The following is an 18601-nucleotide window of genomic DNA, read 5'->3' as shown; positions in this document are numbered from 1 at the left end:
GCAGCTACATGTTGGTTAACTAAAGTGGCATTATTTATTTATTTATTTATTTATTTATTTATTATGGATCAGTTCACTCAGCCCGAAGATTAAATTCTGGGCAGGTTTACATTAACAGGACTCAACCCATCAAACCCCAATGGCATGTTTTGTTGGAATCTGTCAGGATGGGTACAGTACCCCTAAACTGACAGTCTTTTACATTGGGTTGGCACACCTCCAGAAACAAAGTCAGAAATATGTGTGTGCAGTTTCCCATATCATCAGTGCAACAAGGTCGTAACTCCATTCTGTAAACAAACATATATATCTTGCGTGAACACGCTCTGTGCAACAATGTCGTATCTCGATGTCCATTGACTTTACGTGTACATCTGGGTTATTTTAGCGAGATACATGTACAACCTTTTGACAATTAAAAACTCGCATTTTGCGTTCATGCCATTTTAGGAGGTACGACTTTTTTGCATTGACGCAATGATATGATGTTGGAATTTCCAGGACGGGTATGGTTCCTAGTAAATCATGCTATATATAGGGAGTTAGGGTTAGACACTATTTGAAATATGTATACGGGTAGCTAGGCAACAATTATTGCTGCATCATATACATGTACATTGTAGAGTGTATACAAACAGGGGTTTTCATCATTTTCCCTGTAAATTTAGTGTATGCAACGGTTTTTGCAACCTTTCTGTGTTCAGACTTTTAACCCTAATGTACGGTACATGCACCTGAATCCATCAAAATCCACACCCCTGTTGTGGAGGATTTTGACGGATTCAGGATACCTCCATATTGGAAAAATTGGGAGATTTTGATGGATTGGGACAGTAAGCCTAGCGGTACTGCAGAGTTTGATGGATTCAGGATACCTCCATATTGAGCAGTTTGGGAATTTGATGGATTCAGGATCTCAACAGTTTTAACTCTTTGGCTATACACAATGGGCCGAATACATAAAGACTAGTAATTGCTAATAAGCAGAGGCACCGAGCAAAAGCAAAAGTTCATCAAGCAGAACTTTAAGCAAAAGCAATTACTTAAAAACGTATTAATAACCTTTGGCTTTTAGACTGAGAGCTGGATATCAAATTCCCTGATTGTATTAAAGCGTTGCAACGGTATCAGCGAAAAGGAAAAAGAGGGAGTGATGACCACGCCCACCCTCCGCGCTATTCGGGCCGCTCTTAAGTTAATTAGTCTGATCGAAAATTGCTCTTAAGTTATATTTCCATAATCTACAAGTTCCAAGCTATCAAATGATACTGGTTTTGTTCTTGTTCTCAGAATTTTGATTAAATATGCAAAATTGGCCACAATTGGCATGCATGGCGCCAGTGGGCCTTTGTCTTAAATGTCTTATCTAGCGAAACTTAAGACTGGCCATTCTGTGATCAGGGTGGATGATACTATGCTTTAAGACAATCAGAGGATTTGTTCTCAAAATTGTGATTAAACCCTATTTTTTTTTTTTATAGAAGCAGCTTTACCCACACAATTTCCAAAATGCTGCATGATCAAACTGTTGTCAAAAGTGATCAACAAATGAGTGCAGTTTTGGTCAAAATTATCCAAAAACACCCTGTGCTATTAGGGCCCTGTCACACTTCTGCGTATCCTAATTCCTTATGAGTTGCGCATTGACATTTTTTTCATACGTAGTCGTACGCACAATACGCACCTCATATGCATCTCTATCGTTTTGTGTAAGTTTTATGTACGCAGGCATACGCATGGTACGGCCCAGTACGCTGGATAGTTTTGGGCATGCACAAAACTACGCTGCGTACGCTGTTACGCAGGTCATAAGTTATAAATACGCAGCACATCGGTCCCGCATCAGTCGAGCGCGGTACAAGTACGCTATGTGTTCATGGGGGATAAGCCGTTCATACGCGGTAATACGCTGACCTCCTATAATGGACGTATACATAGCGTACTTGCAGTGCAGATACAACGCACGCTGAATGAACTCATATCGAATGCCGATGTATTGCACGAATTAGTACCGCTCATCCTGCGAGCGGGCAGCGCATTGTACTTATTTGTAACTTATGAGAAACGCACAGATAGCGAACTTGCGCACTGCATACGCAACTCATACGCAGTGGATGCGCTGAATTCGTTACTTGTTCGCTAGATGTGCGTCGCACATAAGTCAAAGTAATCAAAAAATTTCAACGTTTTTGATCGTACGGCTGCGTATTGAAATTTTTTGATAAGGAACTCATAAGGAATTGGGATACGCAAAAGTGTGACAGGGGCTTTAGACAAATCTCAACTACCAAGTAGCAAGGGAAAAAAAGGAGGGCTTTTCAGGATGCCAAAGCAACAATGGCTACAAACACCGGGAAAAATGTGGATGACAAAAAATACTGAAGACGGTTGCCAACATGAAAGCACAGGTCAAGAAGAAAACGGACGCAAAATGCAATGGGTTATCGTATCATCAACCTGTGTTCCTGTCTTCGACGCACTGAAAGGGCAAGAAAACCCTGCCTTAAACAAGATGGCTTCTGCAATTTCAGCAGCAGTGGGTTCATCCAGTTGCGCTTCTGCCGATGCCCGCTTTGGGTTTTTTTCTTCTGAAGTTGTCTTCTTTTTTTTTAACTGTAATTTTACATTCGTTAGAAATGATTTGATCAAGTACGTACTGTTGCTTTTACCATTCTATCTTACTGAATATTAAAATCCCACCCAACGTTTGTAGCTAAATCTGTATTCTACAGAAATAAAGAGCAGTTGCATCACTTTATACATCAATTTTTTGTGTTCACTCAACACTATTTTGATCAAAATGAAACATACAAATAAAAGACAAAGACATATCGTCACCGTTTTCAGGAACAGCCACATACTATATATATTATGTTGATTCTGAAGAAAAGTGTTCTCGAGATAATCGCAAAAGAAGTTTCTCATATTTTAAACCTGCAAGAAATACTACTTTGCAACAACTTTGTGCAGCAAGGAAACCATCGCATGATTCTATGAGAGCTGAATTTTTATATGAACCCAGTAATAAGACTTAATACGGCAGTTAATTGGTGAAAATTAATAGTGGCTCTTCGTAAAAACACAAATTCAGGTTTTCGACATATTGGCCCTTTCTGTTCAACGTGTATTTCCATAGGCGCGCGTGAGTACGCGCACGCAGCTGACAATGTAACAAAGATATGTGGCTCTTCGTGAAGATGGAAATCTCATTTAACCTACTTTTACGTATTTCCGTGTGTAACCATGAAAATAGACACACTATGGGGAATTCGCGCTTAAACTACTACAACTAAACTAAACTCGGGTTCTTTGAAGGGAAAAGTTGCGAGGAGATTGAATTAATAGGGGCAAGAGACACAATTCTAGATTTCGAACAAAAAAAAAAGACAAAAAGAATTTATTTACAAGAAAATCAAATCAAAGACCAATAACAGATACCATAAAATCAAAACTAAAGATGAAGACCAAAAACTTAAACCATAAAACCAACACAGGGTGAATAGTGGATCTTTAAAGACACTCAAGCAGGAATAAAGTCGAATGACTCGAGCAGACAGAGCTCAAACAGGACAGGCTCTCCAGTCAGGAGGAACATAAAATACCGGTGTACATGTACAATGTATATACTATGAAGTTGTCTCTGTTGGTCTGCTGGTTGAACTAAAAGTGGCTTATGACCATGTGGCAGCTTATATAGGGGAAACATGTGGGCTAAGGTAAACAAATGGGGGACACACTACCAAGAAAGTGGGGGGGGGGGAATCTTAAGTAAAACTAAAATGATTTATTTTTGTTCTGAGGGGAGCTACTCATATACTGGTACACTATACAGTACATACATGAAAAATATACAAGATAAATTTGGCCCTGCCACACTTGCAATGGGTTTTGTATACGTTCAAAGGGCCAAAATGTATGTGGCTATTCGTGAAAACACAAAATGCATTTATCAAGATTTCTGTTCCTTGCAACATTAATGTAACTTGTAAATTAATGATGTTTTGCTTACAGAAACATGTCAAAACAGTTAAGTACATTGTTGTTTAATGCAAAATATTGCGAAAAAAAATCCGCGGACCACTTAAGTTTAAGGCAGATTTCATTTTCTTCTTCGTAATCCGTGGTTTTGAGTTTTGGAAAATAAAGTCCGAGAACCATTCGGTTGATAGTCTGGATCCTGACATTGAATACTATTAGGTCAGGGAACCAGACAGTCGACTGCCGTAACAATAGCCACTGCAACATTTTTAAGCCTCCAAAACATTCACTTTGCATGTTCAGTTTGAGTGGCTTTTCATGGTCAAATATACATTGCCTTGCGAAAAAGGGGAGGTAAAAGTCTGTGACTGATAGGTGTCCTACAGGATCCACTGATCATTCAACTGTAAGTGAACGTAGAGAAAGTATAAATCCATCGATTTTGCGTAATAATGTAACATTACCAGCTTAAACTAAATACATATGTAGGAGTGTCATGGATAAAGGGGAGGAGTTTGACTTTTTAAGGGAACGTTAAGTGGTAAAACGATGGAAAAAAACCTTTGTAAACGAAAATGGTGTGTTGCATCAGGAGGAATGTGTTGGGCATGACTGGTAGATCTACACTACTGCCTGCTGGCATGGCTGGGGCTATTGGACAATCGTAAAGCCATCGGTTCATTAGATCATATGGGATCCTTTGGTGGGTCTAACCTTTTATTTTATATGCCAGTACCCCCGACATTTGAACATACACGCACACAAAATATATACAGTCTACATGTACATGTATGTACCCTCCCAAGTTATCCTGAATTAACATGAATATGATGAATATTTTTTTTCCGTTTTGTATCTTGAATAGTTGCCATGGCTACAGAAGCAAAGAGCGTTGATGAAAGACTTCATTTGATAACAAGAAATCTACAGGTACAGTAGACTCAACATGTTATATACAGCATTGTTATACCTCTGTCTTGAATACTGTATTTTCATTGGTCTAGAACGATCATGTGTCAAGTTAATAAAATGTAATGGCACACTCCCTGTTGGATATAACGTATAGGTGATAGGGAGTGTGCTATGATTTGTACGTTCGGTACGTACGGTGTGCAACACTTATATCCTTGGTCATGTTGGTACCCACGCTATTTTCACCATGTTTTCACACATGAGTGGGAGCAGCAAACTAGCAGACGATCAGCTGTTTCCATCAGAGTTGCCGTGTTTGTTTTCGTGATTTTTACATCAAAATCCATAGAATCCAAGACAGAGGTATAACAAAACAATTGTTGACTGCTGAGATGATATGAGTTTTGAACACCCTTGGTGCTGTGGTGCCCCTCCGGTGTTCAAAACGTCATATCCCACATCACATGTATGTCGTCATTGGAAAGTATATATTGCAGTGAATAAATGATGGAATACGTTTATGTTTGTATGTGTTGTGGCATCTATTATGTCCTCTTTCACCTATACATGCATGTTTTTGCAGGAGGTTCTTGGAGAAGAGAAATTGAAGCAGTTGCTAACTGATGGCAAGGATGTATCTATCTATTGGGGTACAGCAACGACAGGCAAGCCTCATGTAGCTTACTTTGTGCCAATGAGTAAGGTAGCTGACTTCTTGAGAGCAGGATGCAAGGTGAAATATGTCTCCTAGAGTTTGTAGAGAATAAACCCTAGCCAATGATTCCTCGCTTAACATGTGAGCTTTATAATAAAAGCTTGGCTCTCGTTCCTACCTGGCTCCCATCGGAAAGTACACATGTATTTTAAGTGTGATGTCGTTGCGTCTCGGCTTTTATTCATGAACTGCATTCAGTTTTCGCCATCAACTTCTGCCTTAATGACCTGACTCAGTCTTACTGTAAATAGCCTGAAGAATTCTAGATGCCAGAGCAGGAAAGTTTTAAACTAGCTGAGTCCAGCAGGATCCAACTGAAAGTACATACATACACTTAGTAACATGCCTACAAGGAACTTGTTTGATGAAATACATGTACGTGGGGAATTTGACTGCCAGTCACAATACGTGAAAGCTGGTCGAAGAAAATCAAATGAAATGAACATATGTGATGCGATCAAGCTACATGAGCCGTTTGTCGACACTGGTCAAACATTTTTATATTACAGATTTGAAAAGAGCACAATCTCAGCGTTACTGCTGTGAAAACCGCATGCTGATACCATCTTTAGTTCAAAAATTATGGAAGTAGGAACACCTAGAGATATGACGAAGTGATGTGATGAAGTGGCCCTATTTTGGCCCGTATCTCCAAATAAGAATTCCCGACAAACGACTCATTTAGCTTGATCGCACCACATATGGACTCTGTATGCGAACAAGAGAGGGTGCTTTTTTAAGCACTTTTGAGAGCACCATGGACGGGACACACTGCTTGCATGTACTGGTTCCCACGCCGATAGCGTGAAGTATGCACCACTTATTTGACTCTGAATGTGCACAAAGCAATAGTGTCTTCGCGTGAGCATCATACGCTGTCGGCAGTGTTGAGTGGGTACTTGTGCACAGAGCCCATAGAGTATTCCTGGAAAATCTGACTGCCAGTGACAGAATGTTGAAGCTGATCAAAAGGAAATAAACTTAACATCCAGAGTATCTGTATATCCTTGTGTTGTTTTCCAACAGGTAACTATCCTCTTCGCTGACTTGCATGCCTATCTGGATAACATGAAGGCACCCTGGGAATTGCTGAGTCTTCGTACGCAGTATTATGAGCATATCATCAAGGCAATGCTTACATCCATTGGTGTACCACTGGAAAAGTTGAAATTTGTACGAGGGACAGACTACCAGCTAAGCAGGTTAGGAAACAGTCAAATAAACGTCATGGTTTGGGCTTGCATGTTTTTCATTTAGGCTTTTCTTGATACACTGGTTCATTGTCATGTCTATGTCTACGAGAGTTGTATAACTTGTGAATTGATGGATTGAATTCAAGTTGAAGAATTGAAGACTGATTAAGAATCCGATATCAATGTTCTGTGCTTGCGTTTTTCTCATTTGTAGGGAGTACACCCTGGATGTGTATAGGATGTCTTCAGTTGTTACACAGGTATGCTGAATATAGCTTTGTGTACTTGTTGATTTGTTTCAAATAAAATGCTTTATTTGAGTCAAACTGTCAAGCATTATTTGAAGTATGTACCAAAACAACTTTTATTTATATACTGTACATGTATTTGACATGTTAGCACGCTTTGCCAAATAATATTAAAAAAATTAACTGCTAACTGAACTTTCAAACGATGTGTCTTTACAATGTAGACGCATCGTTGGAAAGGCTTTCTTTGGTTGATTTCTCCAAAATGACAGCATGCCATAAAGAATAATTTCACAGGGAGTTTAGTTCCCTTACTATCTTTCAACCAAGTATGTTTTTCAACAATAATTATGTCAGTTTCTTTTTGGATAGCTGCAAATGATGGACTGTAGCCTAAAAAGTTGAGAACAACAGAAACTATACCACATATTCACTTACCAAATACTCAAAGGAGTGTTTCCCACTCAAGGAATAAAATGATGTAAATTGCTGTGCAAGAGAGTGAGACTACCCCGCCCCTCTCCCAAAAGTAACAGTAATAAACTTTAAAAAACTGGATTTTTTTATACTGAAGAGAATTTGCTTCGGGTAGTTTGTAAGAATTGTTGGCTCAGAATTCACAAAGTAAGTTTTGGGTAGTGGAAGCGCCAGACCATTTCAATCACTTCTGTGGGTTCCCAGGACAGTGTAAAGGCCTGGTATCATGATAATTCAGACATGCTCATGGTAAGATGTGAACCGTTTGATTTGCAGCACGATGTCAGGAAAGCAGGAGCAGAGGTTGTCAAGCAAGTTGAGCATCCGTTACTGAGTGGTCTCCTGTACCCAGGATTGCAAGCTCTAGATGAGGAATACCTGAAAGTAGACTGCCAGTTTGGAGGGGTAGACCAACGCAAGATCTTTACCTTCGCTGAGAAGGCTTTGCCAGCATTGGGATTTGCCAAGAGGATTCATTTAATGAACCCAATGGTCCCAGGTCTGACTGGCACTAAGATGAGCTCATCTGAAGAGGTCAGCAATGCTTATAGGAACTGTATTGTAAACTGAACAGAGAACTTTCAAATTCATTAATCGTTTTTTTGTTTTGGAATGTCTCTTTCTCTGAGAACTGTATCCATTCTAAGCACTGTCTATATCGATATTACTTGATTACTCGATATTATTTAGATATTGATGTCGCTGATAGCAATTTTTTTAATCACATCAAAATTAGCGAAATTTCCATTTCAGAAAATCACAGCAAAAGCAAATGTATATTCCCTTTAATTCATTCTGTAATGGACTCCATGCATGCAAAATAGATGGGGCTCTGTCACCACTTTTAAGAGTCCCATGCAGTGGGAGGCACAGATTGCTTGTGATTACTTATTCATATGCATGTGGCTGGAAGTAGTTATTTTGAGCGTGCACAAATCCATAGCTTCTTTGCGCGGCTGGCAGGCATCGTCAGCAATGCATTGGAATGTCTCCCAGTGGTCTCCCTCATCTCTCCCTTGGTAAACGTTGAGGGGGTACTTGTGCACGGAGCCATAGTCTTGTTTGATTGTGACACCACACTATCATGTTAACCGTGCTAAATACAGGCATGCAACTTTTCCTGGGATCCGCTGATTTCCTTGTTTTTTACTTCTCATGAATGACATTACAAATAGAAATATACTGTGAAAAGTCTTGTGTGGTTTGGAATTTCCTTGTTTTCTCAATTCTCAGTTGCATGCCTGTAAATAGGAGCAGTACACTAAATGATCATCTCAGTCAAGTTTGTCATGTCTCATAAACACACTGACTGTACTAGCTGCATGGGAGATGGAAAACCAGTCTTGTAGTTGAGTCTTTTTCTGAAATGGACTCTGAAATATGAAAAAGTACAGTAGGAATTAAAGTATGTAGATGTTATGTTGGTATTCCAAAAATTCCAAGAACTTGAAAAAGGAGTCTGATGGTCTCACATGTAGTATTAATTAGCTTCCATATTGTGAATAAATTTTCTTCTTTTTACAGGATTCAAAAATAGATTTGCTAGACTCGCCGGAGTCATTGAAGAAAAAGCTGAAGAAGGCATTCTGTGAACCAGGAAACATTGAATCCAATGGCGTATTGGCTTTTGTCAAGCACGTTCTTCTGCCATTGACAGACGGAGGTAGAAACTTGGGATTTAACCCTCAACTCCCCCCCCCCCCCCCCCCCCAAAGCTAATATAATAATTTATAGTTACAGTAAATTACTTGCCGCTATCCAAAAAGTTACTGACAAAATTATTGTTGAAAAGCTTAATACATGTACATTGGTAAAAGATAGTAACGGCACTAAACTCCCTGTGAAATTATTCTTTCTGGCGCATGCTATCATTGTGAAGAAAACAAAAAGGAATGTAATTTCCAAAGATGCACTATTTAGTGCCGCATTTTTGCAACTGTCCGTTATACGTTAGTAGGTGGTTGGTAATTTGGCGAATCCGTGAATGAGTGCTCGCAAGCATTGATACGACACACGCGCGTGCGCGGTTGCTATTATTCATCAGTTCATTGCGTGACATCGCAAAGCTGCAATTGCCTGAATGAGAATGTGTCCTGGATGCTGATTTCAGGTGCAATTCAAAATGACTTGGCTGGTTTTGAATTGAAACCGAGATCCTAAAATATTGTTTTCTCAGAATATACAGCATTCGATAAGCTAAAATTTCATTAGGTTAGTTGTTAAGCACCAGTATTTAGATTTTGAGCACTTTTCTTGCTTCAAATGAAAAATAGATACAGTAAGTATAATGGCAGAGATAAGTCTGGTCTTTGCCTTATTTCCCAATTGTTTTTTCTCCCTACCCTGATGAGGCTATTCATGCTTCATTTACTAGTGTACTTCAGTTGACAAAAAATGAAGAAATATTGATGTCTTTCTGTGTATTTTTGTCCCCAGAGTTCCTGATTGAGAGAGATGAGAAGTTTGGTGGCAGCGTGACCTACTCTGATTATGATTCACTGGAACAAGCATTCGCTAAACAGGTAGAGCACAGCTTGCATTAATAGTTGGACATACCAAACTGAAGTCAACCTACTAGCATTCGCTAAACAGGTAGAGCATGGCTTGCATTAATAGTTGGACGTACCAAACTGAAGTCAACCTACTAGCATTCGCTAAACAGGTAGAGCATGGCTTGCATTAATAGTTGGACGTACCAAACTGAAGTCAACCTACTAGCATTCGCTAAACAGGTAGAGCACGGCTTGCATTAATAGTTGGACGTACCAAACTGAAGTCAACCTACTGGTTATATTACAGTATGATTGTCCGAGCTTCTCTTCGATGAACTAGTCATTTTCAAATGTTTGTAACAGGAAGTTCACCCAGGTGATCTGAAAGCAGCAGTAGTGAGAGAATTGAACCGTTTGATGGAACCCATCAGAAAAGCCTTTGAATCCCCAGAACTGAAGAAACTCACTAGCAAAGCCTACCCGCCTCCCCCAAAGAAGAGTAAGTGTAGATTATATTCCATAATCATTGGTTGTCAGTGCAAGCACCTGAAGCAGTGGGACATGTAGAAGTAGGACTACCTTCATTTAAACACTAGAGTAGAGGTCTACAGCCAATTCCACAAAGCAATGTGTAACTTACACTAATACTATGCGTAGGATTTACGCAACAAATTTACAGTCAATTTCATGAAACTTGGCATTGCTGCACAACATTAAGAATAACTGAAACATTTTGGACGAGGATTATCACAGCTTTTACGACTGTTGTTTCTTTGTGATTCCAATTCAGTCACAAAGTAGTCGTTGAATCAACTCTCCCCACCATTTAAAAAAGAAAAAAATGGCAGACTTTCTCCAAAATAAGGGTAACTCTCAAAAAGTCTTTCCTGGGAAAGAGATCACATCATTTACTTCAAAAACAAAGTGGTTAACTTTTGGTACGAACCATGATACGTTGGGCAGTGACCGGTTACATGCCAATCATGATTAGTCAGTATACAAGTCCGTTTGATACATGTATGAAACGCCATAAATTAAGCCACCCAAAAAATGACTGGGCAAGATACATCATCATTAGTTAAGTATGTCATAGGTTTACACATTATAAATCTTTCCTGAAATGTGTCAAAGCTGGAATGTTGCACAACATGAAATATTGTGCAACTTACCCTGAAAAGTGTGGCCTAATTGGAGTTACAGAAAGTGCGTGAAGTTTTACAAAATCAGCTGCCGATGTTTGTAATTTGATTGGCCAGGCTCACAGGTAAGTTCATATATGCTTCATGCAGTGCAGTATGTGCATGTACTAGTGTAAATACTTACACAAATTTAACTCGGTATCAAAGTTGACCAAAGCTTTGTTAGTCCGTCTATTCCCAGTACCTTGAGATGGAGGCAGTGTTCAGACTATTTTAGGGGATATTGTCTGCATCTTATCCCTGTCATTTCAGAGCAACAAGGAGCGAAGCAAGCCCAAGGAGCTACCGCTAATGATGACATCATCCCATCCAGGCTTGATCTTAGAGTAGGCAAGGTCTTATCTGCTGAGATGGTAAGAATGACATTGGAAATCCAGTAGTCAGGATCTAAACTTGATCCTTAGTTTGTGATATTTTTATCCCTGCATATAAAACTTAAATATTGGTGATTTCAAACATGGACTTAAATAGCCCTGTTCAATGGTAACATTTAACAAATGTTGACTGCTGTGATATTGGACATGGTGTTTTCAACACCCGAGGGGCGCATATCACCCAAAGCAAAACCGAGTGTGCTATATGCACCAATAAGTAAAAAAGATAGAGGTTTCAAAATCCTTTTCAAGGAATAAATGGAATCACTGCAGTGTAACCTTTTGGTGAGCTTTCCTGCCAGACATGAGATTGAGAGGTTGCAGTTCTCTGTTGCAAGGCGCGTCGGCCCCACACAATGCACCCTTCATGCACACGCAATATAAGCAATGCGGTGTACAGGAGATCATTTTTATGCAACATGGTGTATAAACAGTCATTTTTTTATAGACAGGACATGTTGCCATTCTAGACCAATGAAATAACATGTACAGCATCCAAGACACTATAACAATTCACAATTGCATTCCCCATGCTATTTTTGAGTTTCATCCCCAAAATAGATTTGTTTAAGAGCACGAGAAACGCAACTTTAAGCTTAAACCATCTCACTTGATATCTCTTTTCAGCATCCAGACGCTGATACACTCTACTTGGAAGAGATTGATGTTGGTGAGGAGAAACCTCGCACAGTGATTAGTGGCTTAGCTGGTGTGGTTCCTCTAGAAGCCATGAGGGGCAGGATGGTAGTCATGCTGTGTAATCTCAAACCACAGAAGATGAGAGGCATTGAGTCTCACGCTATGGTCATGTGTGCATGCCGGTAAGTAGGTGGTCTATCCTTCACCTCGTTGACTCATCATGCCCTGTCGGTCACTCCTCCATAATGACACTTAGGGCCAATTTTATCTCTCTGAACATGGGCTATATGTAAAACCCTGCAGTCAATGTGAGTGAAACATTTTGAGGGTTCATGCATACATGTACGGCTCATGCATTTGTTTGTGAGAATGCATATTCCTAATATTAGGGCGAAGCGCACTGTATGTAGGTTCAAAAGGAGGAAAGGAATAGGGCTGTGCATTGGAACTGGGTGCCCGACTGGTATGTCAGGAACCGGTTCCAGAGTATGGGATCCGGTACCTGTAACCAACTTTACAATTACTTAGTCACTTCTCAGACGATGAAAAAGAAAGGTTTTGAAGTCGTTTGTGGGGAATTTTCAAAATGAAAACCAGGCCACATGGGAAAACAAAACATGTCACATTTATGACGCTCCCCAAAGCTGCAGTTTACACCGTAAAGCTATAAAGCTCACTGTACACACTTGTATCTTGCTGTATTGATGCGCTGATGCGGTAGTATTATCGTGCGGACCTTTGTAAACAATCTCAACAGCAACTTCCAAGATTTGAATTTGTGCATGTTTGGCGTTGGGTTTCTTTAATGGGTACCCATGTTTTTTCAGTTGGGTACCCGGTTCCTGTACTACCCGTCAATGCACCCCCCTAGGAAGGAACTAGTCTAGAAATGAAAGCATAACATTACTGCTTCACATGCAGGAGCTATTTCTTTTCACAGCCATAGTTATCATCACTCACTGATTATAAACTATAGGCGGCCATCATAAAACACAAGAACAATTCACTAGCACCCCTTGAACAAAGACATGGACAAAATGGGTAACCGCCAACATAGGGCTGGATAGCTCACTTGCTACAGCACCGGAACGGTTAGCCGGAGGTCGCAGATTCAGATCCCACGCCAGTCAATTTCCTTGTTCAACTTTAAAATTATTAGAAGTTTGTATAAAATACAATTGTTCCAGTGCAAACTGCCAACACTTTCCTTGAGTACCAAGGGCAAAAGAGGGCCATTGTTGGCAATAACAGGTTGAATCAACAGACTTTGAAAACAAAGATCTTATTTTATCCCATGTTAACAGGACAGTATTGACTTTTCTTTTGCAGTGAGGATCCCAAGCAAATTGAGCCTCTTTGCCCACCAGAGGGCAGTGTTGCAGGCCAGCGTGTATTCATTGAAGGTTATGAATCAGGCAAGCCAGACGAGGAGCTCAAACCTAAGAAGAAAATCTTTGAAAAAATACAGGTTAGTCCAACAGGCAGTAAAGTGAGGGTTTTTGTCTCATGATCAGAGGGTCAGGGGTTCAAATCCAGCTGCTGGCCATATGTTGCGGCCATATATAAATGCTGGCCTGATGGGCCACATTGGCCCTTAACAGACTCGACTTGACTGTTATACCAGCCAGATTAGCGGTGGTATCAGGGAAATTAGTGTTCAAAATTCTGGTTGGGCTAATGAAAATCATTATGAAGTAGGCCCTAGGTAGGATGTCGGGGCAATTCCATGCAAAAGTGGACATGGCTGAAATTTATATGATCTTCAGAACTACAAGCATCACAGCCTCAAATGTGGTATCAAATAAAAGGGGACAACATACAAGACCTTTTAGTTTATCTTTTTCCCCATATTTGTTCAGTATACAAATATTGATTGCTTTATCTCGTGGTGTAGTAAAACTAGCCTCCCAAGGTGATCCATGAAGCATTCTAGTCGCGGGAAAAATATAATGCTCCATGGATCACCGATGGAGGCAACTTTTACTTCACGAGGAGATAAAGCAGTCAGTATTTGCTTTATAACACCTCTCCCACAGATTCTGTTTGATTTTAAGTTACAAATGAACAATTTAATCTGAATGCAATTAGAATTTACTTCTTTTTGAATACGAAATTAGTTGAAAATTAACTTGCACTTTTCCAAACTTCCCCCTCACGAAATGTTTGAATCCAGCTCTGTAGCGGTAGTGCTTGGGAACAATACGTGCAACACACACACCCGTATGCATTTGCACAATAGTACTTTGGTTGCTACGGATATAGACAAATCTGGTGGCAGCCATGTTCTGCTCAGGTAGTACGCACGCACACCAGGCTCCTTCAACTAATAGGAATACCAAAATGCGTGTGCACCTCGTCTTTAAGAACGCGTGCAGCTTGCGGGTGAGCATGACACCACCGCAGCAAAAGCTTCTAAGTCTGGTCAACGGATTCCAGTATACTACTTTTGGCTATGCACAGCAAGATAGCAAAAATAGTGAATGCCATGTGACTTGCTCTCAGCCAATCAAGATACAGAATATCTGGATGAGGTATGTGACGTCCATATCGATGCAATAGCCTGTAGGTATTTCCGGGGTTACTAGTACAAAATAACCAAAAAAAACAAATTGTATGAGGAGTTCAATGTTAAAATCAAGTCAATCTCATGTCCATCTCAAGTCCGCTCCCAAGAAAATAACAAGTCCTTCCAAAGGCCAGTCAAATGAACAGTGGATGGCCAATAACAAAGGAATGCTTTTGTCATAGTTCACGGTAATAGCTTGTGACTTGACTTGAGACTTGTGAGGACTTGTGATGGATGCCACTACAGCACTGGTTGAGTGTAATGAATCACGTTTTCTCCCCTGATATTATAGGTTGATCTCAAGACCTCTTCTGACAATGTGGCTCAGTGGAAGGACTGTGCATTCATGACGGAGCTGGGAAAAGTCACATGTACACTGCAAGATGCTACTATACGCTAGAATAACCTTATGACTTGTCAAATAAATATATTTTAAGTGATAAAAACATTGTAATTTAATTATGGCTGTCAAACGGTTAAATATGTCCACTTAACATGAAAGTGGGTTCTACTTACAAAAAAAAAGAGTTGTTAAAACTATGAATTTAGTTCAGAAGAAATAGTAATGCTGTCCTGTTCTTTGGATGAAAAGTTAAAGACCATTCTTGGGAATTTTATTCCGTTAGCAAACAAGTACATGGTAACAGGGAAATTGTACTATTTTAGAATATAAGAGAATATTATGCCCATATGGACTGGCATTATTCCGTCACTAATGCACAACTATTCACTCCGTAGGACTGTGAGTGACCACCAGAGGGTCTTATTTCCCATGGTTTGCAGAAGGTTGAGAGAAAACAAAACCCTGTCATGGTCACTAATAGGCCCATGGGGTCATGGACATGCTGTAGTGACCCAATAATACCAGTCAATATTTTCCATAGCTCGTCACAATCCATCACAGTCATGTTAGTCTGTGTGATGATCAGCTTTGATAGCCTCCACAGGGTGTTGAAATGGGTCACACATCTGAGAGAATATAGTGCACTAGCTGACCAGCACTATAATAGAGAACCTGTATGCATGCCATACTTGATGTAACATTTGTTATAGTCACATATTGAGATCAGTGCCTGATATGACAGGTCACTATAATAGAGAACTGTATGCGTGCCATACTTGCTGTGAATCCAGTGCATGCTCTACTTAAATACCATGCAGTAACTTATTACTGAACCCCCATGACCATGTTCTACTTAACTGGGATAAAAAAGAAAATCGGCAAGGTGTATCAAAATTTTCAGTATATTAAGCAGCACTGTCAGCTTCAGCCATGATCCAGCAATGAGGAGCACGCAGGTGGGTAGCATGCGTCTGGAAGATGCTGGCCCAACGCTGTGTTATTATAAATCACACATGATGGGTGTACATGGACACTGACAGGACAAACTAAATTGTGGTCGGACCTTATTAGGTATTTACCCGTGCATAGCCACTGTAGCAAGCATTCCTAAAAATGCTTGTGCCAGGAGGGACATGAGGGATGCTCCAATAGTCTAAAGGATTAGAAGATCAAGTGGATTTGTAACAATACACACTTGTTCGTACGTTTTCAATGTGGCAATAAAGTTAAGAGAAACTTGGGCCAAGCCTTTTTTGAGATATTGCCTTGATAGTAGCTGCCATTTTCTTAGGGTGAATACAGAGGTGTCAAACAGAAAAAGAAGGCAATTAACCATACAAAAAATTGGATTGTTTGCTAGTTCTGAAGCTTGAAAGTGAGGGGCAAAATTTAAGGTTTTCATAATGAAGAAATAAATGTCTACTTTCTTGGTGATTGACATTTTCACTAAAATTTTGGAAAACACATTATATTAACACTTCCAAAGGTCATCAAAATGTCCCGCTTCAAAACTGGTAAATGATATGTTAGTGCAATCCTTATAAACATTTAGCTCTTTCTCTGTCACAATTTACAGTCACTAAAAAGCAGTCTTCTTGTGAGAGGGGTACTTTACTCACATAAAATATTATATATAGTGGTACACGGAATAATGTAGTACGTCGCCGAGTGGTATGTGGGACACGGATGCGCTACATTGTCCGTGTTCCACAAGTGGGAGCGTGATAATGAATTTATCTTCAAGCAAATTTGACGCTCAGTAAAAATGGAACACGCAAGCTGTACATGAACTTACATGTGCACGTTGTACGGAATGGCGCACGCATATAACAAAAGCACAATATGTGGAGTGCGGTATGGACCAAGGCCGTGCTTTGTTAGCACAGCTTGTTGCCATGGATCGACCAATCAGGATCTAGGATTCAAGTTTACTTGAAGATAATTACCAATATCTAAACGAATGAAAGCATCTTATAAGGAAATTGTGAAAGGCAAGCAGAAATATTCACTTCTGCAAAAAGAGTAATACTACAAGAAATATCAGAACATTTTATTTTTGTTCGGCTTCTGACTTGACAAATCGTGTTTAAGGGAAAACAGATACATGTACAGACGTGTAATCGGGGTTATAACAGACATTGTGGCGGTGCACTGTAAAACTCATAAAATATTACACGAGACATATCTATGTCGTCATTTTATTCAATGGGATAATGCCATTTATTTGAAATGTGTTGTATCACATATATTTGTCTTTTATGAATAAAACTTTAAATAACTTGAGCAAAGACATCTTGCTTTGAATGTACATGTATCTTAAACTGGATTCACTACAAATTTTTGCAGAAACAGTATGTTGGGATGAGAACCGCTCTTTGGAGGTCATGGTGCATACACGATTGCGCATACTGGTTAATGTGTACAACAATATGTAAGACCACCAACATACATGTGAATGCACAAATCCATAGTGAAGTTGCAATTGGAGCCTTGCACAGGAATAGTGCAGTTGTGGCAACCCAAGTGTTCTAGATCTTTGGTCTTAATGCTTAGGGGGTACTTATACACTGGCCACAGATTGTTCTTGTCCCCATCGGTTGATGACAGGCAGAACAGTCGCTTACATCTCTCTAATTTTGTTAAGTGTAAATTAGTTTTAAACCAATCTGCATTAAAGCTATAGTCCATCATTTGTAGCCATCCGAAAAGTAACTGGCGTAATTATTGTTGAAAAACATACTTGGTTGAAAGATAGTAAGGGGACTAAACTCCCTGTGAAATTATTCTTTCTGGCAAGCTGTCATTTCGAAGTAATCAACAAAAGGAGGCCTTTCCAACGGTGCGTCTTAAAATTTAAATTGGTAGTTCGTTTTGTTATTCGGCTAAGCGTGTGCAAGCATTGGCACGACGCACTCGCACCCTCGGTTGCTATAATTCGTCGGATCAGTGCGCGACATCGCGTATAGCTGCAATCGGCTCAGTGAGAACGCGTCTCGGACGCTGAATTCAAAACACTGAGGATTCAGCAACTTTTGATTTGAAATTGAGAACCTAGAATGCTGTTTTTCTCAGAATATACAGCTGAAGCTGAGCTGAAACTTCATCAGGTTAGTTGTTCAGTATCCTTCATTAGATTTTGAACACTTTTGTTGCTTCAAACAAACAAAATGCACACATTTCAAATGATGGACTATATCTTTAAAACTGACATAATTGAGCCGTTTGCTGTGGGTTTCAAATCTTAGAGCAGTTGGTGTGATAGACCACGGAATGTAGTGTACACAAGGTACCATAGGGCCCTGTCACACTTCTGTGTATCTTAATTCCTTGTGAGTTGCGCATTGCATTTTTTTCATATGCAGTCGTACGCACAATACGCACCTCATATGCATCTCTATCGTTTTGTGTAAGTTTTATGTACGCAGGCATATGCATGGTACGGCCCAGTATGCCGGATAGTTTTGG

At 39.8% G+C, this 18601-nt stretch overlaps 1 protein-coding gene across 1 annotated transcript in view; it reads left to right on the top strand.

Annotated features, from left to right (window-relative positions):
• The window catches only part of LOC119730827 (tyrosine--tRNA ligase, cytoplasmic-like), a 34992-nt gene extending 17548 nt beyond the window's left edge, over positions 1-17444 (top strand). The window contains exons 2-13 of the mRNA XM_038203879.1: positions 4844-4908; positions 5474-5623; positions 6632-6807; positions 7013-7058; positions 7800-8057; positions 9048-9186; positions 9960-10045; positions 10379-10514; positions 11467-11567; positions 12216-12409; positions 13557-13695; positions 15086-17444. Coding sequence (XP_038059807.1) covers positions 4844-4908; positions 5474-5623; positions 6632-6807; positions 7013-7058; positions 7800-8057; positions 9048-9186; positions 9960-10045; positions 10379-10514; positions 11467-11567; positions 12216-12409; positions 13557-13695; positions 15086-15193 — 1598 coding nt within the window. The 3' untranslated portion in view covers positions 15194-17444. The remainder of the gene's footprint in view (positions 1-4843; positions 4909-5473; positions 5624-6631; positions 6808-7012; positions 7059-7799; positions 8058-9047; positions 9187-9959; positions 10046-10378; positions 10515-11466; positions 11568-12215; positions 12410-13556; positions 13696-15085) is intronic.
• Positions 17445-18601: the final 1157 nt, after the last annotated feature.

The sequence above is a fragment of the Patiria miniata genome, unplaced genomic scaffold, assembly GCF_015706575.1.
Source record: "Patiria miniata isolate m_02_andy unplaced genomic scaffold, ASM1570657v1 HiC_scaffold_22, whole genome shotgun sequence".
Classification (NCBI taxonomy): domain Eukaryota; kingdom Metazoa; phylum Echinodermata; class Asteroidea; order Valvatida; family Asterinidae; genus Patiria; species Patiria miniata.
Note: the sequence above shows the minus strand (reverse complement) of the source record. Positions and strands in the feature narration are given on the sequence as shown.